The sequence below is a fragment of the Indicator indicator genome, chromosome 12 (genome assembly GCF_027791375.1).
Source record: "Indicator indicator isolate 239-I01 chromosome 12, UM_Iind_1.1, whole genome shotgun sequence".
In the NCBI taxonomy this organism is placed as follows: Eukaryota; Metazoa; Chordata; class Aves; order Piciformes; family Indicatoridae; genus Indicator; species Indicator indicator.
This window is the reverse complement of record NC_072021.1, coordinates 14,426,912-14,450,492: the sequence shown is the minus strand read 5'-3', so window position 1 is coordinate 14,450,492 and position 23,581 is coordinate 14,426,912. Positions and strand designations below refer to the sequence as shown.

Sequence of the window (23,581 nt, the reverse complement as noted above, 5' to 3'; positions counted from 1 at the left end):
CTTCAAAGAGATCTGTAGGTGACAAGTGCTCACTGACTACCAGGATTAGCGTTTACCCCATCACTCCACGAACATGCATCACGGGTGGAGAGAAAAGCGCATCAAGCAGAAAGCTCCACTCTTGCAACCCCCCTACCTTACTCCCCTACCCCGTCCATGACAAGACAGGGCAGCTGGCCTGGTCCACTCTGACCCTCGTCAGTCATGCACGGAGGGCAGTGGCCCCGCATCCTCTCCCTGCTCCCCTGGCTGGAACAGCGCTGTCCTCAGCCCTACAGAGGTGAAGCGGACGGCGAAGGCAGTCACCCTTACCAGCGGCTGCTGCTCATCTGGTCCGAAGGTGTTCCTGGCCCAGCAGCACCAATCCTTTCGGCGGCAGGAGGCGGGAGCGCTGGGCCCAGGGTAGGCGAGAGCGCTGGGCCCAGGGTAGGCGGTGCAGGCGGGCGGCGGAACGGCCTCATCAGCCGGCGCCTCTCCACGTGACGGCGCCATCATCTCCTGGGTGGGCTGGGCTGGGCTGGGTTGGGCTGCGTCGTGCCGTATGGGCATCGTTGCCGTCTTTTCTGCCTCCGGCTGCCTGCTCCTCATCTGCCGCCGTAGCTCCCCTCCGGCGGCCGCCGGCCTTCCCCATAGGCACTGCCACCACGCACCGCATCGGTGGCGGGGCAGGGTGAGCGCCGCCGGGCGCGGGTGGCACTGACGGGGCGGCCGCTGTATAACGGGAGGCGGTGGGAGCGGGGGTAGTGGTTGGTCCGGCGTGGCGGCGAGTGCGCCGAGGCGCCGTTCGAACCGGGAGAAAGGGAGGCGGGACCGTTGAGCGGCCCGGCCATAGAGTCGCGTTGACGGCGAGGGACGGGAGGTAGTTTTGTGCCCAGTCCGGCTGTCGTCAGGTCGGGGGCCCGCTGTGGGCCCTGCGGAGGAACTTGCTGCGGGACTGATGCCCTGGCACGTCGCCTAACGGGGAGGCCGCTCTCCTGGCTCTCACTTGGGGGCGGAAGAGGCGCTGGCGTGTTGAATTTATCTCAGTAGTTGGGAAGGGTATTGGTGAAAAGTCAATTCATAACTTCCCATAAATGTTCTCAAACATAAAAGCTAGAGTTCAGCAGTGCGACGCTCAACATCTTTTAGGAAACATGTCAATATATAAAACTGTGGCCAGGAAATAAAGCCGCAGAAGCTAACACTGCAGCAATAAATAAAGGAACAGAGCTGTGTCGTTTTTATGTGCTAGAAAAGTTTTCCTTGTTGCTAAAGCCTATTGCTGTCACTTCGGATGTATGTTTAAAAATGTCTGTTATGAACACATCCTGTAACATGGTTTTGCTGTCCTTGCTGCCATCTACTTGCCTGGTCTCAGTTCCTTTAGTCTCTGTGACCATTTTATTCTTCTTTAGTAGATTGCATCAACTATTCAGTACAGAAGATTATGCTTTCCTTGCCTGGTTACACAGGTCCCTGAATTAAACATAATATATGTTCTGAAGATAAATTCAGTGCCCTTTTTAATTTTTTTTTCTATTTTACAAAGCTACAGATAATTTAGAGTTCATAAACCAAAAGATTTGAGAGTACGCTTGAAAGTCTGCATAGATTCAACTATGAAAACATGTTAATACAAACCACTCACTGTTGGTGATTTTGTTTTTACAGGTTTTTAATGGCACAGATAGTTTTCTCTAGAAGAAGTTTCTTCTTCAAATAACCTAAAGATTAATGGTCAGAATCTGACTTCAGCACTTCTACTTCCTTGTCAAATCTAGTTCCACAATGGTTGATTTTCTAGCTGAAAACAATCTCTGTGGTCAGGCCATTCTTCGGATAGTCTCCTGTGGAAATGCCATCATTGCAGAACTTCTGAGGCTTTCTGAATTTATTCCTGGTGTTTTCAGGCTAAAGGACAAAGCTGATCAACAGAAGTATGGAGATATCATATTTGATTTCAGTTACTTTAAGGTAAATCCTTTTATTGTTAGACTTTCTTAGAGAGTTGCTGGCTTGCATGAGAGTACTTCAGGCAATGAAACAGCCATTCCTGATTATTGTATTTATTATTAGAATCTTCAGAATTGACTACTGTGGCTTCTTCTTTGTTCAGTTTTTACCAGAAATTCACTAAACTGAAATACATGAGTAATATGCTTGCATGCTAACATTCTGCTTCTGGGCTGCCTTTTACTTTATATGTTTCTGGGGGTGGCAGTTTTTAGTTCATTCAAGAGCAGTCCCAGCTACACCTTTCAAAACAGTCGCTGTGGACTTTAATAGATACTGATTATACAAAACTGGAATATTGGATTATCAGGTTGTTTATTATTACTGTTATTATTTACTGCAGGAACATCAAATTATACTTTTACTATCAGGTACTGAACCTGTTCTGATGGTTGTTTTCCTTTGAAGCAGTACTGTGGGCAGTATGCCCATCTACTCTTGCTTATCTGTAGCTTATTCTTTGCAGCCATGAAAACTGCTTTTTGCTTTCCTGTTTGACAGTACATTGATTGTTCATTTGCTGGACTTGTCACATGCACTGAAGAAACAAATAAAGGCTCCTGCCCATAAAAAGCCCTTAGTTCCCTTAAAAAAATTAAGCTTCTTGAAGTACCTGTTTCTCTGCAATTCTCCATCATGATTAAGAAGGAACTGCAGAGACTATCTAATCTGACTTTATCTGCGTACAAGAAGTGTTAATAGTAAAGCAGAGAATGGAGGGATTATTTTTTCTTTTTTGAGTAGGAGTCGTAAATTTCAAGCACTAACTGAGCCTTTGACACTGAAAACCCTGAGTACAAATGATTTCCCAGATAAGTGCTTGTTAGAAGTCTTTTTTTTTTACACAGATTACTTGCAAATTTAAAAGCATATATGTATAATTGGTGAAAAATACAATTATCCTTGAAATGGTAAGATTTTTTTTTATGTTAAGTAACAGTGTTGCTGCTTTTCAGAATAATCACCCTGAAATCCATAAAAGACACACATATAAAGCACACTTTAGTGAATTTACAAATGGTTTCACTGCCACTGTGCCATTGCTGTATTCATGACTCTTAGAATTAGCTAATGAGAGGAGATTTGGGGGCTGCTTTTATCCTTTGTTTTATGTAGGTATTTTGTGCAAAAACAGAGGCGGGAGAGCATTTTTTTAAACCGCACTAAAACAGTCATCTGTATATGAAGCTTGTTATTATATTTTATTTTACTTCACTTTTTAAGCTATTTTTGTAGAGTTCATGTTGACTATTTTTAAGCCAAGATCTCTTGGTGTCATAAGCAGAGTGTGGAATGAGGTTAACAATATTTTCAGTTTAATGTTAATAATATTTGCAATTAAACATAGGCCATATTTTAAATTAGGTGGTAAGACCAAGTGGTGATTGTGAGAAATTTAGATTAGATGTTTAGATTAGATGAGAAAAATTTGTTTAGATTAGATGATTAGAAAAATTTGTGCCATTGCTGTAAGGAAGTCAACCTCTTCATCCCAATCCCATGGTTGTTGTTCACATTGTTTTTGCATTAGTTTGAGGGACTAGTGCTGAGCTAGATCCAGAGTCTTAAAAAAACCCTAAACAAAACAAAAATAAAACAACAACAAAAAATCCAGAAAACAAAGAAGTCTTCTAAGCTCTGTGAAGCCTCAATGTTATGATTTCTATCTGAGAAATTGATGAGATCAAACGTGTAAAGGAAAAAAACAACAGCCCCGGAGAGAGATGGTTAGCACTACAAAAAGCACACAGTGGCTTCAGATGCAATGGGATTTACCCAAAGTGTTAACTATTTTTTCCATTGGTTACATACCGTAAAAGGTATTTTAAATCATTGCAGATTCATCTCAATTGCAGACTCGTCTTTATGGAATCAATGTTCAATTGTATAGTAGCATGGAAATCCACAGATCCTTGTTCTAGTAAGAAATGTTCATTCTGGTGGTGTGTGCACGGTGGTGGTTGTACACGTTCTGTGTCTGAAAAGAGGTAAAATAGAGACCAGAGTCAAATATTGTCTCTAAAGATTGTCTCTTTTCTTTAGGGGCCTGAGACATGTGAAGGCAAACTGGAAGCCAAACCTGAGTTACTGGATTTAGATGAAGAATTTCGTGAAAACAACATTGAAATTTTGACGAGATTTTATCTAGCCTTTCAGAGTGTACATAAATACATTGTAGATTTAAACAGGTATGGTATCTTACATACACCTGGATTTTCTTCAAGACTAGATTACTATTTAGTCTTAATAATGAGAAGCTTTTGTCTTGGAGACCCAGTATACTTAACTCTTGAAACATATTCTAGTACTGTTACTCCCACTGTGTTTTACCAGCTTAATATATGACTTGAAAACATTTAACCTCACTACTTCATTCCCTCGACTTTAAGATAGATCTAGTTTTTCTTCTCTGTCTTGGAGATGTTTTTAATAAAAGGAGACTCCATATTATTAAACTTCAGTTTTTGTCGTCTTGCAAAACAGAGTATCAGGTAGAGTTTTTTTCTTTAATTTTCATTGGCATTATTTTCCTGAAATGAATTTTTCAGTGGAGTTGCCATATTCCCAAGTTTGCTCCCTTACTTGTGAAAAACAATATGAAAGGTTCATAAAATACTCTTAAGAAAAAGTTTCAGAGAATCTTAAGCATGAGAGATGGTTTTGTTATTGGTCTTACATGAAAAGGTTAATTAACGGATTAAATATTTAACATGTTTCTGAGAACTTGAAAATGACAGTTGTACTAAATCTTGCAGTAGAAACTTTCTCATACTCTCAGGCTATTATCCATCCATAAGATGATGGTGTTAGCTGTAAGTTACAGTCTCCTCTAGTATGTTTCACAGACACCATCAGGATATGGCAGGAGGCTTTGCCTACTGGTTGGTTCTAGCTAGGAGTTCCAGCTTTTCATTTCATTGTAGAACATCTCTTCTTTGTCTGAAATACCCTAGTACAAGCAGTGTGGAGTAATGTTCTGATGTCTGTTGACTTGCAGTGAAAATTGGCCAATCAAGTTCTGCTTTCATAGAATTTGAGAGCAAAACAGTCAATGATCAACTTTTTGTTATAATCTCTAGATATTTAGATGAACTCAATGAAGGAATTTACATTCAGCAAACATTAGAAACAGTCCTCCTTAATGAAGATGGAAAACAGCTTCTAGTAAGTATGGAACAATTCTGTAATAGTAGAAAATGAACCAACTAGTTTAGTGCCAAACTAGACAAAGATTTAAATTAACTGAAAGAAGGAAATGCTGTGACTTGTTTTTAGGAGGACAAATACCAGACATGTACAGCCCACCATTTTTGTATTGACTACGTACTTGACATTGTGTTAACTTGCCAGTACATGTTTGTCCTTACATGTTAGTACAAAATTATATTTCTGTTGTTTCTTCCCTTTGTTCTTTTTTCTAAACAGTGTGAAGCACTCTATTTATATGGAGTCATGCTACTGGTCATTGACCAGAAGATTGAAGGAGAGGTCAGAGAAAGAATGTTGGTTTCTTACTACAGATACAGGTAATGTATATTGGTTTTCAGAAGCACCTAAGTGTGAAAGAATGTAACATGCAATATATTGAGTTAACTACATTAACAGCACAACCCCACCAAAAAATCCACCAGCACGAAGCTGCTTCTTTGAGTATAAAGTTAGTTTGTGTTCCTGAGTAAAGTTCATTTTTCTGTTGTGCTGTTTGTGCTGATCTGGGATTCCAGGATGAACACTTACCAGTATCTTCCTATAATATAGTGAACATCATATTAATGGAGTAAACATCCAAAAATCTCCCTGACCAGTATCTGATCATTTTCTTGGAAGAAAGGCAGTTATTACAAGGGAGGGAGAAGAGGCAATGTTTAGGTCATACAGTTTTTGTTCCTTTCTTCTGTGAAACAGTGCAGCCCGGTCCTCTGCTGACTCCAATTTAGATGACATCTGTAAATTGCTTCGAAGCACTGGATACTCAAGCCAACCTGGAGCTAAAAGACCTCCAAATTACCCTGAGAGTTACTTCAGCAGGGTACCCATAAGTGAAACATTCATTAGCATGGTTATTGGCCGGTTACGGTCAGATGACATTTATAACCAGGTGAGTTACTGTGAGATAAGAGGGATCTAAAGCTGCATACAAAATGATTTTTTAAAGTTAGTCACTCAGCCATAAAGGATCATAGAGGTTGAAACGGATCTCTTGAGATCACCAAGTCTAATCTCCTGGCTCAAACAGAGTCAGCTAGAGCAGATTGCCCAGGAGTGTGTCCAGTTGGATTTTAAGTATCTCCAAAGGTGCAGACTGCAGAACCTATCAGGGAAACCTGCTCTCATGTTTGGCCAATTTCACAGTTAAGAAAATAAAATCTATTGACAAATTCTTATATCTTGTTGAATATGATTTTGATGCCAATGCGATTTTGATACCAATTTTAATTTTTTTTTTTTAGCATGAAGGTCTATTGGTATATTGTCCTGTGTGTTTTTTATAATTTGAATCTTTTTGATCGTGCTGGTATATAGAATTGGTGAACAATTAAATTTATCTGCATCCAAATTGCCTATTACTTCACTAAAATGAATACTTGTTTCTGAGATGAACTAAACATACTCAGTTGTTACAAAATACTTCTGAGACTGCTCCTTTCAACTCACCTTAATCTCTCCATCTCCTTTGACTCATTTACAGCATAGTAATATCTTACTATGTCCTGTTAAAGTTAGCAGGCATCTACACAGTCAACTCTTATATTCTGTAAAATATATCTGGTAAATACACCGCTTGTGTAAGCATGTCCAGCTTACCCACATACCCTTTTTGCCTCTTAACATCTATTACTGCACTCTTTATTGTGTCTCATCATGTCTGCAACAGATTTATGTCATGTTACATTTCATTTTGATTCACCTTTCCTAGGTTTCAGCATATCCATTACCAGAACATCGCAGCACTGCCCTGGCTACTCAGGCTGCTATGCTCTATGTGATACTCTATTTTGACCCTTCCATTCTTCACACTCAGCAAGCAAAAATGAGAGAGATAGTGGATAAATACTTTCCAGATAATTGGGTAAGAAATAATTAATTTTTAAAAGTGCTCCTTGGGTTTCATGTTACAGGAACAGTTTATCTTCTTTTTACAGCATGCATTAAAGAAAATAATAATGTCATAAAAGTAGAATAAATTCCTCTCTGGGGAATTTTACTTTGTTCATAATGAAGCTTGTAATGCCACAGTTCTGTGTATCCTTCTGTCAGTAACCCAGAGCTTTCGTTTTTAGTTAAGCGTCTTACAAACACTTGTAAGTCAACCACAATACTGTGTTTTCAATCACAGTTAAACCTGGGCTAGAGGTCTGAAATCTGTTCCACTTGGTTCCTTAAAAATCACAGTGTGGAACCGTAATTTCCTTCTGTTTCTGTTCACTATCGAAGCTGTTGGCAGTTTGGACCTTTGGGCATTCTCAGAGTAGGATTCATTCAAATCATTTTGCATCCCATCCCATCAAAGTGGTTTGCCAGTTGCTTTCATTAATCTCATGCACAGCATCACAGAAATGAAAAGTCAGAAGCTCATGGGGAGCAGAATAAGAGTCCAATGAGGATATGTAGTGACTGAAAGAACAGTCAGCTTGTTTTTACAATTAAGCCTCTAATTAACTATGTACCTTTTATTCTGAAGTCATCTTGATTTCCAAAGATGGTGGAGCAAAAGGTACAGATGCCAGAAAAAAGTTTAGTTTATATCTAATTTAGTTATATTTAGCATGTCATTTTCTACTCATATAGCTAAATGAAAAGTATGTCCTTTTCTTAATATAAATGCAACTTCTTGTTTTCTGCTTCCAATCTCTAGGTTATTAGCATTTACATGGGAATCACTGTAAATCTAGCAGAAGCATGGGAACCCTACAAAGCTGCTAAAACTGCCCTCAATTACACACTGGATCTTTCAAATGTCAAAGAACAGGTACGTAAGCCAGAGTTAGGTGTTTTTAGGAAGAGTCAAGCTGTGCAGACATCTCAAGTGTATATTTTATGACATCAGTAATGTGTGAGTCTTTTTTTCTTGCATACAGTTCTTTGCATTACATTCAAGAACAGTACTTTGAGTGCGTAACTTTGAGTTAAAGATACTTTAAAGCTTCAAAATCTGGTCTTCACAGTACTGCTTGTTTCACTTCCCTTGCAGTGTTTGTTTCCCTGAAAGGTTTCAGGGTAGTGACTATATTGGTGCTTGCAGTCATCACCATCTTGTTCAGTAGTGGGATGCCATGAGCTGGCTATTGTGTTTGGTCTTTTATAGATGCTAGTTTTAGGTGTTACACATTTATGAGTGAGGCAATTGGAACCTCCCAAACGAAACAATCTGGAAGAAACCAGAATGATGCAATGCAGTTAGTTATTTTTATGTAAAATATTTTCTTCCATGCCTGAAAAAACAATGAGTGATACTTGGTTTGTTGATTGTTTGCACAAATTGCAAATCAGTTGACTGATGATAGCAAAAAGTGTCCTTAAAATCTGGCACCAATGTTCAGGAAAGAACACAAAGTTTCTAATTAGGAGAACTGTAGTATGTACTTCCTAGTAAACTTAGGGAACATGAGCAGACGTTTTTCCTTAGTCTTCAGGGAAGAAGGTCACTAACAGAACTGACATTTAACTCATAACAGCTATTTCCATTCTGGAATAGATTTGCATTATTGTTCTTTCTCCCTAGGTAATAAAACATTAGTAACATTTTTTAAGAATAATTACTAGATAGTATGTAAGTGTATATAGGAAGTTTACAATTTGCATTTTTGAAACATTATACTTCCTATGTAAGCTTTTTGCTTTAAAACTTTCATCCTTTGTCATGCAGTTGTAGTGCATGATATTTCCTACTAATAACAGTAATAATTTTTGCAGTGCTATTTTGATCTATGTGCCCTTTAAGTTCTTTGGAACTCTGTACACAATATATTCCATTTGAGGCAAGGATGGTATTGATGCAAGCTTTGTACATTCCAAGGCAAGCAGGTACGCTGCAGTCACTGAGCGAGTGCACACTCAGGTGCAGCAGTTTCTCAAGGAGGGCTGTCTGAGGGAGGAGCTGGTGCTGGACAACATTCCCAAGCTGCTGAACTGCCTGCGAGACTGCAATGTAGCGATCCGCTGGTTGATGCTTCACACCGCAGATACAGGTAAGACTTCATCCTGGATCTTTATTGCAGGGCTGTCAGTCCTGATGCCTCATGTGAGGGAGGTTCAGTGTGTGCTGCTGTTGAAGTCAGATGAGTTTCAATAGATTTCTGAGCTGTTCTTCTGTTAAGTCTCCCTAAGGTCATTGGCTAAAACAGCACACATGCATTTCCTGAACTCTCATGAGCTATAGATATATATATCTTTTTATATATTCTTTATACAGATATAAAGAATACTATGAGAAGTCATGATCCTGTTGAATAATACTCTGCAGAAAAAGTCTGGGAACTTTATCTTTTTCTGCCTCAGCACTTAAAGCATTCTGAAAGTTTTACCTAGCACTAAAAAGTAAGCAGTAGCCAACTTCTTAATATCTTAATAACTTAAGCTTTTTATTGTATTGGGCTGACATTCAACTAAAACTGGAATGATATCTCTGACATGAATTTGGTTCTGTAAACTTACATCTTTAGACATTCTTTTGTTTGAATGTTTGTGCTGTCTCTAGAGTCTGCTCATATGGGAGAGGGCTTCTGTTCTACCTCCTTGCGTTTTCTGTAATGGTTTCAGAGCTGTTGATCTCTGAACTTCTCAGTCAGATATATAAAATTCACATTTAGCTTGCAGAAGAGTTGAAAACCGCCGAAGCACCACAGAATCACTACTTATTTCCTGTCCTGTTTGTACAAGGGAGAACAAGTGGGAACTTGAATATCAGAGCAAAGTGGTTTTGTTTTCAAGCTATTAATAAATAAAAGAGTCTGTTTGCAAAGGTTTAAAAGCTTGGCCAGATCCTGTAACAACAGTCTTTCCATTTTCAGCTTGTGATCCAAATAACAAACGTCTCCGCCAGATAAAGGATCAGATTCTAACAGACTCAAGGTACAATCCTAGGATCCTTTTCCAGCTGCTTCTGGATACAGCTCAATTTGAATTCATTTTGAAAGAGGTAATGTGCTGCTGCCTTCCTCAGCATTTTCCCCCGAATGGCAGAACAGAGCTGAGGACTTGTGTAGTAGTGGTAAATTTACCACATATTCCACTTAAGGATTGTTTTGTCAGTTGTGAGTTTTCTATAGAAGATTGCAAACTACTGTTTCTTGGAAATTAGTTTTGTAGTCATGTCAGTAACTTGCAGTTTTGTTTCTTAGCCAGTGTGCTTATGTTTATTCAGAATTTTACATGGACAGGCGTAATAAAACACACTGAGGAATCCATTTAAAGTTTTGGGTTTTTTTTTATCTTGCCATATGTCTTTACTTCACACTTTCTTCTAAGCAGAGCCAAAAGCCCATATATGTTGAGGGTAAGCTTCTAAGAAATCTCTTACACCAATGTATCTTGAAGTTATGTAGTAATCACTGTAGGTCAGGTCAATCTGTTTCCAGTGTTTCATCTGTTGTAGTATGCCTTCTTGCCACTTGTGTAAGCCAAACACTTCATTTTTAATAGATGTTCAAGCAGATGCTGTCAGAAAAACAAGCTAAATGGGAGAACTATAAAAAAGAAGGATCTGAAAGGATGACTGAGCTTGCTGATGTCTTCTCAGGAGTTAAACCTCTAACTAGAGTGGAGAAAAATGGTAATTATTGAAAACTAAACTGGGCGGGGGATACCAAAAGAAAATACATGATGCTAATACTGACAATAAGAAAAAATTTCACACCCCTCAGCTGCCACAGAGGTCTCTCACAGGCTGTCTTGTCTAGGTGTCCTGTGTGTATTCCATATGTCAGCATTATTGAGGTACCTAATACTTAGTTGGCTGGGGTCTTTTTCAATATTTTTTTAACTTAGATATGCCAGGTAAGATTTTGAAATGCCAGTTCACATTTCCACAGGTAATGGAGTTCGCAGTACTGTGTTCTATGTACAAAAAAATGCAAAGGTCATGCCCATTAAATGTGGGGATGGTTTAACCTTTCTTCACATCCTTTCCCTAATTGTAACCTGGATTTCTACTGTACCAGTATTTTTTGCAAACCTTTTACTTCTCTCCTGCAGAGAGTGGTATCTTTTTGATGCTCCAGTTTCTGCAAGAACTTAAATGCACCAAATCAGCATTTCTTTCTAAATGTCTTACTCTGTCTTTTAAACTCTTTGTTTTTAATGGCTGTAAGTATAAGAATTGTAAATTCTTTCTCATTTGTTCAGGAATACTGCATAAAGTGTCAATGTAAGGGCAACATGTGATCAATCCAAAGCAACAAAACTTAGAATACAGGCAATTCTCTCACTTGCTTCCAACTAAAAGCAGAATAGCCTTATTGAAATATTTCCCTTTGTATTTTTCAGTTCAGCACATTTGTAGCTAAAACACAGTAGTTGCAAGTGCTAAAGCAGTTAACATTGTAAAACTGTTTATAAAACACAAATTTATTATTTAAAGGCCTTTATCAACTTTGTATAGATTTTATAATGCCTCTTTATGTTGATAGGTTTTTTTAATGTTGTATGTGAAAGTCTCTTGAGCATTTGCCTCCTTACAAGTCTGTGTTGAAAGCCTAGAAATGTTAGAGAGACTTTTTAAATAATCTGCTACATGCATAGTATTGAACTTTGTTTATTTGTTTGACTAGCAAGTTCCCTGGCTTTGATGCTTACCATACATGGGAATATTTGATTAAATTTTTCTTGTTCTTGTATAGAAAATCTTCAGGCTTGGTTCAGAGAAATCTCCAAGCAAATAATGTCTCTAAACTATGATGATTCCACTGCAGCAGGCAGAAAAACTGTGCAGCTAATACAGGCGCTGGAGGAGGTATGGCAAAGAAATTTTGAGATGAATGACCTTGTCCTTTTGAAAAAACAGCATTTGATACAAAGGCACTGACTTCTGATAGATGAATTACAAAACAGATCTGCATTTTAACAACTGCTTAAGTCTGTAGATCTTTGCAGCTTCGTATATATAGTCAGCAGGACTTGCTTATAGACCTTGTGTTTATGAAATAAGGGGCATAGCATAAAAAGTCATACCACCTGCATGTGAGGATTAGTAAGGTTTTTCAAAGACATTGATTCAGTATTGAAGATTCTTTGGGAATGTTACTTATTTTATTAGAAATTGTAAAAATAAATCCATCTGAAGCATGACAGGGTAATTTGAAAAGCAAAAGAAAATTATCCGTATTTGTTATTGGTTCATTTCTTCTGCTTCTGGGATTTTAAAAGAATACCCAGTGTGATGCTTCACAGTACACCTCCTCAAGTAACTCTGAAATTTATTATGTAAAGCATTCTAAAACATGCCAGGATTTGTTAAGCATCTTACTGCAATAATAGCCTGAAGAAATATGTCAGCTTACTGATTCTGTTTGTATTGCTGTCCTTAAAGATGAACAGACAGAGGGGGTTATTTCATGGACTTTGTTTGTTTAAATATAGGTCCAAGAGTTTCACCAGCTGGAAACTAACCTGCAAGTTTGCCAGTTTCTGGCTGATACACGCAAATTTCTCCATCAGATGATCCGAACTATCAACATTAAAGAAGAGGTCTTGATCACCATGCAGATAGTTGGTGATCTTTCATATGCTTGGCAGTTAATTGACAGGTATCTTAGTAGAAGCTTTTTCTTCTCAGTTAGTCATCATTTGCAAAACTTGTGGGAAATATGATGCATAAATATTATTGATACTATAGCCTTTCCAGTTTAAAAAAAGTCTTGAAGCCATGTGCTATGAGTCATTGAGTATTCAATCAACTTGAAAAATAATTAGCAGTCACCCTTGTCATGTTGTGAGCTGCAGGTTAAGTGATATTGTAACATTTTACTGTGTATCCTCTTCTAAATATAACAATTTTTATAAGCTTCTGTCTCCAGCCTTTGGTCTAGTTAAGTGTTCTCCAAAATGCTGGAGTTCCCACTTCAACTGAAAATGAACAAGGAAAGCCAAATGCTAGAGAACTTCGCCATGGTGTGATTTTGCTGAGCTATTTCATTGCCTTGGCTGTTAACACTCCCTGATGTTCTTTTCTTTTGTCCCAAATACTCCCTTATACTACAAGATTTGTCTATCCAGTATCTCTTCAGGCCAAAATCCTCCTCTAACACAGTTCTTTACTGATCTCCTGTGCTGTTTCTAGATTACACTGGTACTGCTGACATACAAGTTAGGAGTTGAAAGTAAGGTTTTCAGCAGAAGCAGCTGATTTGCTTTGTGTTGTCTTTTTTTCCTACCCCAGCTTTACATCTATTATGCAGGAAAGTATACGAGTCAGTCCATCTATGGTAACTAAACTCAGAGCCACTTTCCTAAAGGTAGGTGTGAACAGTGAATGTACTTGAATACTGCAGGCCAAACAAAGCACTTATCAAATGTAACTTCACAGCCTTGAGACCTAGAACAGTTGAAACTTGCTTTTGCCAACATTCTATATCTAGATTTTTTTTTTTAAGACTGTAATAAATTAACTCAAGGTTAGTTTTAGAGCACGTAACCCCAAGTTATGCATGGTTTTATATGCAGCCAGTTCTATTGCTGCTGTTAGGCACGTGAGTCTCATCATCCAGCTTCTCTTCATAGCGGTTACTTGCTGGAGACATTGGTCCCTAGATGGCATCCTCTATGTATAAATTGGAGGAGGCTGAAGAATTACAGACATTACGTTGCCTATGCCCTTTGTCTGTCATGATGAAGATCTGGCATCAGCTGAATATATTTTCTGTAGAAATAAAATGGTAAATGGTATGGAGGGGAGTGTAAAATCACAATGAAGTAATACCTCACTCAGCTGGTAACATTAAAAAAACAAGTAAGAAGAATGTAGCATTAGACACTATTGGTAGTCTTTTAACAATTTATTGTTGGGTTTTGGTTGGGTTTTTTGGTTTGTTAGGTTTTTTGTTTGTTTGTTTGTTTTTTCCTCTTGTCAAAACTGATGTGTAACACTGCTCTTTAGGAACACTCTAGAGTTTTCAATTGTAGGCTAAAAGCCTGAGCAGGAGAGGTCAAGCATGTCATTTATATTAGAAGAACAGACGTGAAGTTAAAATGTTAACTTTATTTCTAGCTTGCTTCTGCACTTGACTTGCCTCTTCTCCGCATCAATCAAGCAAACAGTCCTGATCTTCTCAGTGTGTCCCAGTATTACTCTGGCGAGTTGGTTTCTTATGTAAGAAAGGTAGGCATTTGAAGAGGTAGAATTGTCTTGTTCTCTAATCACTTGTTCTTAACTGAGTACTGTTAATTATTGTTTTGATGAGAAAATACTGACTGTGTGTGTTTGTTCTTTCACTTGCAAAGGTTCTACAGATAATTCCAGAAAGCATGTTTACATCTCTTCTCAAAATCATAAAGCTTCAGACTCATGATATTATTGAAGTGCCGACTCGCCTCGATAAGGACAAGCTGCGAGATTATGCTCAGCTTGGACCACGATATGAGGTGCAGTTAAAATAGGGGATTCTGAATAAGCATACTGTATAGGTGGCCATCTTCAGCCTAAGTTCAAATAGGTACAGCTCCACAGAGTTACACTTTTAACAGTGAGGTTGGATTTGTTGGTTGAGTAAGAACTAAAATTGGCTTGTGTTATCATGAGTATGCCTTAGACTTCCTGAGGACAGATGAGTAATACAGAATTCTGTTTGTAAAAGTTTGAACTTCTGATCTTTCAGAAAAGGGGAGAAAAACTAAATATGTTTAGAAATGAAGGTAAAGATATTTTTGTTTATTTAGATACTGGCAGGAAAAATACCTAAAAATTCAAGTCTGAAATGAAGCTGTCTACATTTGGAAAGCTTGTTTGGGAGAAGGTCAAAGAGTGAATCAGGCAGCAGGCAAAGGGCAAAAGACTGGCTTGTCTGAACAATCAGCTTAAGAATACTCACCTAATAATTTAAAACTAGGTGAATGTGCTACTGTACTAAATCAGTGGAAATACTGGAGTGGACTTATTGCTGACAGCAGGCTTTATTATGGAATAACTACTTCAAGCTCTGTCCCTAGCCTGCTCACAGGTATCAACCACAGGCATCAACTTACAAGTTTTGTCCACGATGTTTTGTACACACAAGATCGAGCTGGCTAAGTAATCTCTCTAACACCTCTGAGAGGTAACTTCTTTCCCTCTGGTAACATACCTACATTAAAAGAAAGATAATTGTTGTACTATAGGTAAGTTTAGGACAAGATGTAAAACTGAAAATATATCAGTGCAAATTACTTCAATCTAAAATAGGGTGTTACCACTGGGAAAAATGTGTGTCTTTTTAGCATAATTATTTGAATCTATTGAATCACTTCAATAAACTATATTCTCTTTCTATTAAAGGTTGCAAAGCTAACCCATGCAATTTCAATCTTCACTGAAGGCATCCTCATGATGAAAACTACTTTAGTTGGTATCATCAAGGTAATGTTCTGTTATTGCAGTAAGAAAAAACAATTCAGTGGCAATCAGCAGTTAAGCCACAGGTAATTCAGGACCTTGAGGAAAGATAAAAAGAGAAGAAAAAATAAATCTGCATACAGATTTTCAAATGGTGATGCCTAACGTGGCATTCAGATGATAAGAATTGTATTATTAAAGGTTAAGAACCCACATTACTCATTGTAAATAAATTCCTCAGCCATAATTGATGCTCTTGGGAGTTGTTTTTTCCCTACTGGAGAAACAGCTACCAGCTTTTCTGAAGAGCTGTTTCATTCTACAGTAAGATACCTCTTTTAGGACCAGGAGCAAGTATTCCTTAAGAAATACACTCTTCTTAATGTATTCTGGCTTCTTAAAACTGTATGTAATTTTCAATGGGTCACGAGAGAGGTCAAATATGGGAACTACAAATCTTTGCCATTCAACTTATATGAATTGTTATCTAGCAGAAGTATTCAATTATTTTATTCATTGGAAGGGCACTGGTGGGAAAGTGCATCTGTTAGCAGTGCTTTCCAATTCATCTTAAGTACTTAAAAATCTTTCATAGTACAAACAATCCTTAGAATTTTTTTTTTATACCTTTCTGAATAAGGAAAAAAAAAAGTTTCTTTTTTTTAGGTGGACCCTAAACAGTTACTAGAGGATGGCATAAGGAAGGAGCTGGTAAAACGAGTAGCTCTAGCCCTTCACAGGGGACTCATCTTTAATCCTAGAGCCAAGGTTTGCAACAACTTGATTTTAATTTTTTGATGTATCTTGGGTCTGATGGGACTTTTTATTATACTGCATTCTAAAAAATAATTTGTGATTTCCATCCAGATTTCCTTTTTTGTAAAGCATACTTTTAAATCTTCTTAAATGTTATTTGGAATGCCTTTAATTGATATTAAAATGAGTTTATAAACTGCTAAGAGTACATAAAATTCAAAAACATGTTTTAAGTTTTATTGCCAAGTGTCCTGTAGATTTGAGATTACAGTTCTTTGTGATGGCTGATGGTTTGATTCAGATTCTTGAATCTTTCTTCCACATCCATCAGTACTACCACTGAAGCCTAAAATAAGCATTAAACTCATAAGGAAAAAATATCGAATAGATGAATTACTTCAGATATCAAACAACCTTTGATAAATTTCTCAGTGCTTTTCAGTTCTGGCTGGAGCATAGTGAAACCCTCTAGAGATTGTTGTGTAAAGGCATTTAGAAGCCTTATGCATTTTCTTTATATTCTACCTCTTCACAGCTTTGTTTTTATTTGTTTGGTTTGTTTTTTTTCTGTAGCCAAGTGAACTGATGCCCAAACTGAAAGAAATGGCAGCCACAATGGATGGGTTCCATCGATCATTTGAATATATCCAGGATTATGTCAACATATATGGTTTAAAAATTTGGCAAGAGGAAGTGTCTCGCATCATTAACTACAACGTGGAACAGGAGTGCAATAACTTCTTAAGAACAAAGGTGCTAGCCAAAACCAAGAATGAGTCAAAAGCTGATAAATGTCCTGCCACACTAAATGTGGTAGTAACTGTGTGGAACACATGCCCCCAGCTGCTTCTGAATGATTTCAGCATCCCCACTGCAGTAGTTCTACATAAGAAGAGTGAAGTACCCCGACAAAGCGTTACAGTCAACAATCTCCTTCCTCTCTTTCTTGAAGAAAACACAAAATTCTACTAAGTCATAGTAGTCCTCTCTGTACGTATTGTTAGCCATCAGAAGGCAGGCTTAGAAAGACTGCAGTAATTGCCAGCAATTTTTGGTGGTATTTCACAAGTGATAGAGTGAACAGATCTTAAATTTAGCTAACTGTGGTGGCTGGCTTTACTGCAGGAAGGAGCAGATGGAGTTCTCACCTGAGATGTAGGTAGTAGTCTCAAACTCCACACACCTTTTGCTTCCTCTTAGTCATAAGACTCAGTCTTCTCTTTGCTTTTTTTCTCTATTGACAGTGTTCTTCTTTGTGTAATTTACAGTAGCGCTTTGGTGCACTGCTTCTAAATTAAACGAACAAATTTTAAGTGAATTAAAAACCTACTACAGTAACACTGCAAATTAATCTAAAACATTATTTTTTTTCAGATTCAAGACTGGCAAAGCATATACCAGTCTACTCATATTCCTATACCAAAATTCACACCTGTGGATGAATCTGTAACTTTTATTGGTCGGCTTTGTAGAGAAATCCTGAGGATCACAGACCCCAAGTAAGTACTGGATGTCACAAACTATATTTTAGTGCCGTGCATTGAATTGCTCCAATTCCACCATATGCAAATGAAATATACAACAAATAGTGTTTCCTTAGCTGTTATAGCACCATCATTATGTAAAACCAAATTTACCTGTACATGTTAAAAACTAGTCTAGAAAAGTTGTGATTTGAGTCTGAGAAAGGAAAAGAGGGGAAAGTAACCAGGGAAGGGTGGCAGAACCTTGTGAAAAGAGGTGTAATCCAACATCACCAAAGATACTGAGACAATCTTTCTAATCTCTACCTGAATAGGACAGCTCATCACTCAGAATATCACAGAAACTGTCTGCAGTTTATTCTGAAATATTTATCTTTTTTCTTCAGAATCACATGTTACATTGACCAGATGAACACCTGGTATGATATCAAAACACATCAGGAAGTAACCAACAGTCGTCTCTTTTCAGAGATCCAAGATACTTTAGGTACCTTTGGTCTCAATGGTTTAGACAGGCTGCTGTGTTTCATGATTGTAAAGGAGCTGCAGGTAATTTTTGAACTTTGATTTCTCAAGGTCATGAGGCTTTTATTGTGCAGTAACTTGTAGTGAAATAAATATGGTAATTTTTGAAATGGTAAAATCACAAAACATAAGAATTTGTTACTGGTACAATTCTGAATTGGTAGTCCTGATGCTGTGTTAAGAGGAGGTTTGGTTTGCAAGGAAAACCTTTTGAATATGTACACTTAGAAGTTGATCTCACATCAACTTCTGTTTTTCTGTCTAGATATCAATAAAGAATTATATGGGTCTACCATCTTTTAAACAAGGTGTGAAATCCATGTAATTGCATTTTCCCCTAATACCTCTATATGAAACCATGTTCTTTTCTGAGAAGAATCCAGTCCTAGCCTGGTTAAAGATTTTTAAGGAAAATAAGTATTGATGAAGACAGTTCTTCCTCAAAAGTTGAATTAATACTTGTCTGCAGTGGGTATTACATTTTGATAAGTGCTAATTGTCCTAGGACTAATTAGCATAACTCAGAAAAATACAAAGTCTAACTACAGAATTCCTCAAAAATCTGCCTGTGGATATATTCTTTCCCTGCTGTTAGTAACTGTGGCTTTGGTACCACGAGGATTAAGATTACATGTGTGATGTTTTGTGATGATTTGACTTACCTATTTCTTTTACTTAGAACTTCCTCAGTATGTTTCAGAAAACTATACTGCGTGACAGGACAGTGCAGGATACCTTAAAAGCACTTATGAATGCTGTCAGTCCTCTCAAAGGAATTATAGGTAAGTACTTACTTGTTAAGATGGAAGAGGGCCATTGTCTTTGTACACTTGCATTTATTTCCCTTCATACTTGTTCTTTTTTAATGTCTCACCCTTTTTCTGTTCTCAGCAAATTCCAACAAGGTTTATTCAGCAGCAGTTGCAAAGACTCAGAAGATCTGGACAGCATATTTAGACTCCATAATGAAAGTAGGTTTATGTGACTTAGCGATACAGAGAACTCACTCACAGGTTCTTACATACACCATTGTAAAATAAGCAGATGGAAGTATTATGTTGACCTGCAATTCTGTAACACCATAAGCGAAGCAGGCTTGAATTTTTGAGAGCCCCTGAGCTTCATTCATATAGACAGCTCACACTCCATGAAGTGCTTAGCTAATAGTATGCCAGAAATGGAGTTTGGCACTAGAGATCTAATCTGGGAAGACTGAGTTACTGCTCAGTATTGGGAGGTCAGAGAAATCCCCACAGTACCCTAGTACTTGTGTTTGTAATGATACTCTGCCACCAGTGTTTTCAGAGTACTGTGGATGTTTATGTTACTGAAGAGAAGAGGGAAAGGTCAGGGAAAGAAGGAGAAGGTCGATTGCAATCAGCCTCTCTGGTGGCTTTTATCTTTGCTATTGCTGATCTAGAAGTCTAGGGGGGGTGGGGAAAGAGCACAAGCATGCACTGAGTAGCGAAAAACAAGCAACTGAGCTTTTATACCAGTTACCAGGTATAAAATTGTACCTGTCTGTACTTGTTACCATGAATTGTGTGGAAATCTCGAGTGCTGTGACTGCTGTCCTTTGGCTACACTGTGCAGCTGGGGTCCCTCAGTTCTGACTGCAGGCAGTCTGAATCAGTGCCTGGTTATCCCAGGAAGAAATAGCTCCAGCCACAATATGTCCCTGCTTCGGTCAGCCCTATGAAGGCTGTTAGGTGCAACGAGGACTTGGTGTAATCTATTTATACTGGTAATTGTTACTCATTTAGTTTTTCCTTAGTTTGACTTTGCTTTCAATGTAACACAATACCCTTTGCATTTTGTTTCAACAGGTTGGACAGATGCAGATTTTAAGACAACAAATTACCAATGAATTAAACTATTCCTGCAGGTTTGACTCCAAGCATTTGGCTGCTGCTTTGGAAAATCTCAATAAGTAAGAAGCAAAATGTGCTGAAGAGCTGCGTGTATCACTGTGATGTAATTGTTATCACCTCAGCAAGCCTTAAAAACTAAATTATGGCAAAGTGTGGAGTCTGTCTTCAGACTATTTTATTCTTGGTGAAGAATATTTGAATTAAAAATCAATAACTTGGCAAATAATTTGTATGGACATGCTAGTGGATAGCACAGCTTCTAATTGCATTTGGTTATACCTGGAGTCATATTTGGATGGGAAGTAAGAACATAGCAAATGTGTGGTGCTGGTTTTTAAGTAAATACAATGTTTGTAAAAGGATATTCCATAAAAAGGTGGTTTACTCTTGCTTGTAACCATTTACAGATTGTGTCTTTGAAGTTTTTACATTATTATGATGTGGCATTAAATACGCATTTAATTCTTTCCCTTTTTAGAGCAATACTGGCTGACATAGAAGCACATTATCAGAACCCATCATTGCCTTACCCTAAAGAAGACAACACTCTTCTGTATGAAATCACAGCATATCTGGAAGCAGCTGGCATTCACAATCCATTAAATAAGGTCAGGTTGCACCCCATGGCTTGGTACAGTTTGCTTTTTCTATTTCAACTGATGATTAACTGAGGGGAAAAAAAATACATGGAAGAACTGTGTTTGCCTTTTTCTTTTTCCCCCTCAGATCTACATAACAACAAAACGTCTGCCATATTTTCCCACTGTCAACTTCCTGTTTCTCATTTCCCAGTTTCCAAAACTTCAGTACAACAGAAACTTAGGTATTGTATAAGTTGAATGTCTTAATCTAATGAAAACTTACATGAAATTATCTGTAGAGGAGACAGTAAGGCCATCTGCATAGAAAGTACTTGATTTCTGATTTTAGTACGTCATGTCTGGACAGATTTCTTTATAGTATTCAAGCCAAATACAATGGAACAGGAAACAACCTAAACTCCTGGACTTTCTCATTTCATTCTGTGCCTTAGGTTAATGTCATTAAGCTATTTGCTATGGAAGAAATGCAGCTGCTGTATTAGTTTTTAATTTTTAGGTTTGGGCAAGCAGAAAGGGAGGCACAGCAAAAATAATCAGGAGGGTATATTGTGTTTCTCTCTGCTATAAAGAATATGTCCTGGTTTATGAACGTGTTACAGGGGTTTTTTTCTGTGCAGGAGTGGTGTGCAAGCGGCCTGCTGATCAAATCGACTGGCTTCCTCTAGTTCTGGGACTCCTTACCTTGTTGAAACAGTTTCACTCAAGATACACCGAACAATTTCTCGCTCTGATTGGTCAGTTTATTCGTTCAACCATGGAGCAGTGCACGAGGTATCCATGTTTTACTTTTCCCCAAGTATGACCTCTGTGAAGAAAGCTTCAGCAGAATAATCACTGCTTTTTCAGTTATGTTTTTCTAGCAGAGTAAATTTGACATACCAAAAGATTTGACTAGGTACAAGATTAAAACACTGTTTCTTTTTGTAATTGAATCACATGATGCCTAGTGGAAATGGTGTTACTTGAAGGCTGGCATTTCCATGTAATTTTGTGCAAATAACTGATGGTGGTTTAATTTTCAGTCAGAAGATACCAGAAATGCCTGCTGACGTAGTGGGTGCCCTCATGTTCCTGGAAGATTACATTCGCTATACAAAGTTACCCAGGAAGGTAAGAAAGAATTCTGTGTCTCCCCCTGGAGCACAGAGCCGGAGTCCTCTTCAGAGGAGCTCAGCCTTGGTTTATGCTGTGGTTAGGTACTAGCAGTCCACAATCACATGTAGCTCTGCAGCAATATGGTTTCCCCTTCACTCCTTCCCCATTCTGAAAGCCTGGGCTTGTAGAGAGACTATTTTTGGGCTAAATGCAGTCTAACTGCATTTGAAGATGATAAATTATTTATGTGCAATATTAAAACAAGTCAGAATCCCATTTGCTATAAGCTGTACCTGAGCAATTTTTGAATAAGCCATTTCCCAGCCAATACAACTGAAAGAGAGACAGACTCTTCCAGTCTCTCTTTCCCTTCCAGTTCACAGTACAATGTAGCAGAAGGCCCTTCACAGTCTTACAGCTGATGTATCTGGTACCTCTGCCAGCTTCCATTTTAGCCTGGCACTGTATGGAGAAGCAGCAAAGAGGCTGTGGATGCTCCTCCAGTCTTACACAGTACCTATGGTCGCAGCACTTCCTCACAGCCCAGGGCTCACCGTACCTCCCTGATCATGGTCTTCCTTCCTCTCTTGCTTTGTACACCAAGCACGAGCACATCCTAAAGCTGGGGTGGTTCAGATCAACAGTGTTGTGTGCTTAAGGGACCCAATAATGAAGAAAATGCCTAACTGTGCCTTCCTGTTTGCTTCAGGTGGTTGAAGCACATGTGCCCAGCTTCATTTTTGATGAATTCAGAACTGTTCTGTGAATATGGAGAAGGACTGAGGATGGGACAAGTACAGCTTTACAGAACTATCTTTTCTGTGCTTTAGGGCAGTACCTGTAACCACCTCTCTGAAACATAACTACTCTCTCTCCTCTGTATAATTAATGTCTGTTTAAGCCTTGACCAGCAGTTTGCATCTCACCCAACCAGTGTACATCTTGTACTGTACATTATAAATGCTGTATATCATTTGGGGTTTTCTTCTGAATAACTGTCTGTGGAAGTCTTTTCTATCGCAAATGAGCAACGATACTGGAAATAAAGATGTTGGAGAGTTTGGCAGGACTTGGTTTTGCCTTTGTAAACCAATGCTGACTATACCCAGTCCTTTGTATGTTTGGAAACAGGTTCCAGGCTCCATCACTTTTCCAAGGAGCAAACGTGAAGCTGGCTCTGCTGCAGCTTCCCTCATCCTCCTCCTTGCTGCTCCTGAAGACAGGAGTGGTTTGCTGTAGTCCAGGCCCCAGGATCACCACCCCTGTTCACAGAGAATTTACAGTGGTCTTATGTACACACCTGCCCACTCTCCCTGCACCCCGGGGTCCATCCCAGCAGCTCCCATGGACTTCTTTATGCCCTCATTGGTTAAATATATTCCCCAAGCTGCTCCTCCTCTGCTGAAGGAATCACTACTGTAGCTGTGGGATCCAGCACTGCTGCACATTGTTGCTTCACCTATTCCAAACTCACCTTGTGCAAAAGCTGAGCCTGTGTCACAGTAATTTGTTTTTCAGGGGGAAGGACTTTATGTCCTGCACTCAATGACTGTAGCTAGCCTGGTACAGCCCTTCCCTCCCCAGCAGGCAGAGGCTTGCCCAATACTCCTCCTTGCCCATGCAAGAGCTTTGGCATGCTAATGCCAGCTAAGCTACATGCAGCATGGGCTGCCCTGCCAGCAGCCACTGCCCTTCTGGTCTCCCAGTCTCCCTCCGTGTGTGACAGCTGCA

At 38.6% G+C, this 23,581-nt stretch overlaps 2 protein-coding genes across 2 annotated transcripts in view; one reads left to right on the top strand and one right to left on the bottom strand.

The window, feature by feature from the left end:
* Nucleotides 1-341, bottom strand: part of NSMCE2 (NSE2 (MMS21) homolog, SMC5-SMC6 complex SUMO ligase) — a 124,094-nt gene extending 123,753 nt beyond the window's left edge. Inside the window, exon 1 of the mRNA XM_054385503.1 lies at nucleotides 313-341. The gene's annotated coding sequence lies outside the window, so the exon portion shown is untranslated. The remainder of the gene's footprint in view (nucleotides 1-312) is intronic.
* Nucleotides 342-1,767: 1,426 nt separating this feature from the next.
* On the top strand, nucleotides 1,768-22,634 carry WASHC5 (WASH complex subunit 5). Its single transcript, XM_054385379.1, has 28 exons — nucleotides 1,768-1,953; nucleotides 4,036-4,181; nucleotides 5,073-5,157; nucleotides 5,419-5,519; nucleotides 5,899-6,091; nucleotides 6,911-7,063; nucleotides 7,850-7,963; nucleotides 9,011-9,182; nucleotides 10,005-10,132; nucleotides 10,636-10,765; nucleotides 11,832-11,944; nucleotides 12,571-12,737; nucleotides 13,370-13,445; nucleotides 14,198-14,308; nucleotides 14,431-14,571; nucleotides 15,461-15,541; nucleotides 16,184-16,285; nucleotides 16,847-17,026; nucleotides 17,648-17,772; nucleotides 18,144-18,306; nucleotides 18,962-19,064; nucleotides 19,174-19,253; nucleotides 20,109-20,212; nucleotides 20,632-20,761; nucleotides 20,880-20,976; nucleotides 21,373-21,526; nucleotides 21,778-21,865; nucleotides 22,560-22,634. The coding sequence occupies exons 1-28, from the start codon at nucleotides 1,768-1,770 to the stop codon at nucleotides 22,614-22,616; spliced, it is 3,480 nt and encodes a 1,159-aa protein (XP_054241354.1). The 3' UTR covers nucleotides 22,617-22,634.
* Nucleotides 22,635-23,581: the final 947 nt, after the last annotated feature.

Bases quoted from the DNA above. Each gene is read 5' to 3' on its own strand.
- WASHC5 (XM_054385379.1), top strand. From the start codon at position 1,768: ATGGTTGATTTTCTAGCTGAAAACAATCTCTGTGGTCAGGCCATTCTT. The intron at 5,158-5,418 runs GTAAGTATGGAA...TTTTCTAAACAG, and splicing joins AAGATGGAAAACAGCTTCTA to TGTGAAGCACTCTATTTATA. The intron at 20,762-20,879 runs GTCAGGTTGCAC...TTTCCCCCTCAG, and splicing joins TTCACAATCCATTAAATAAG to ATCTACATAACAACAAAACG.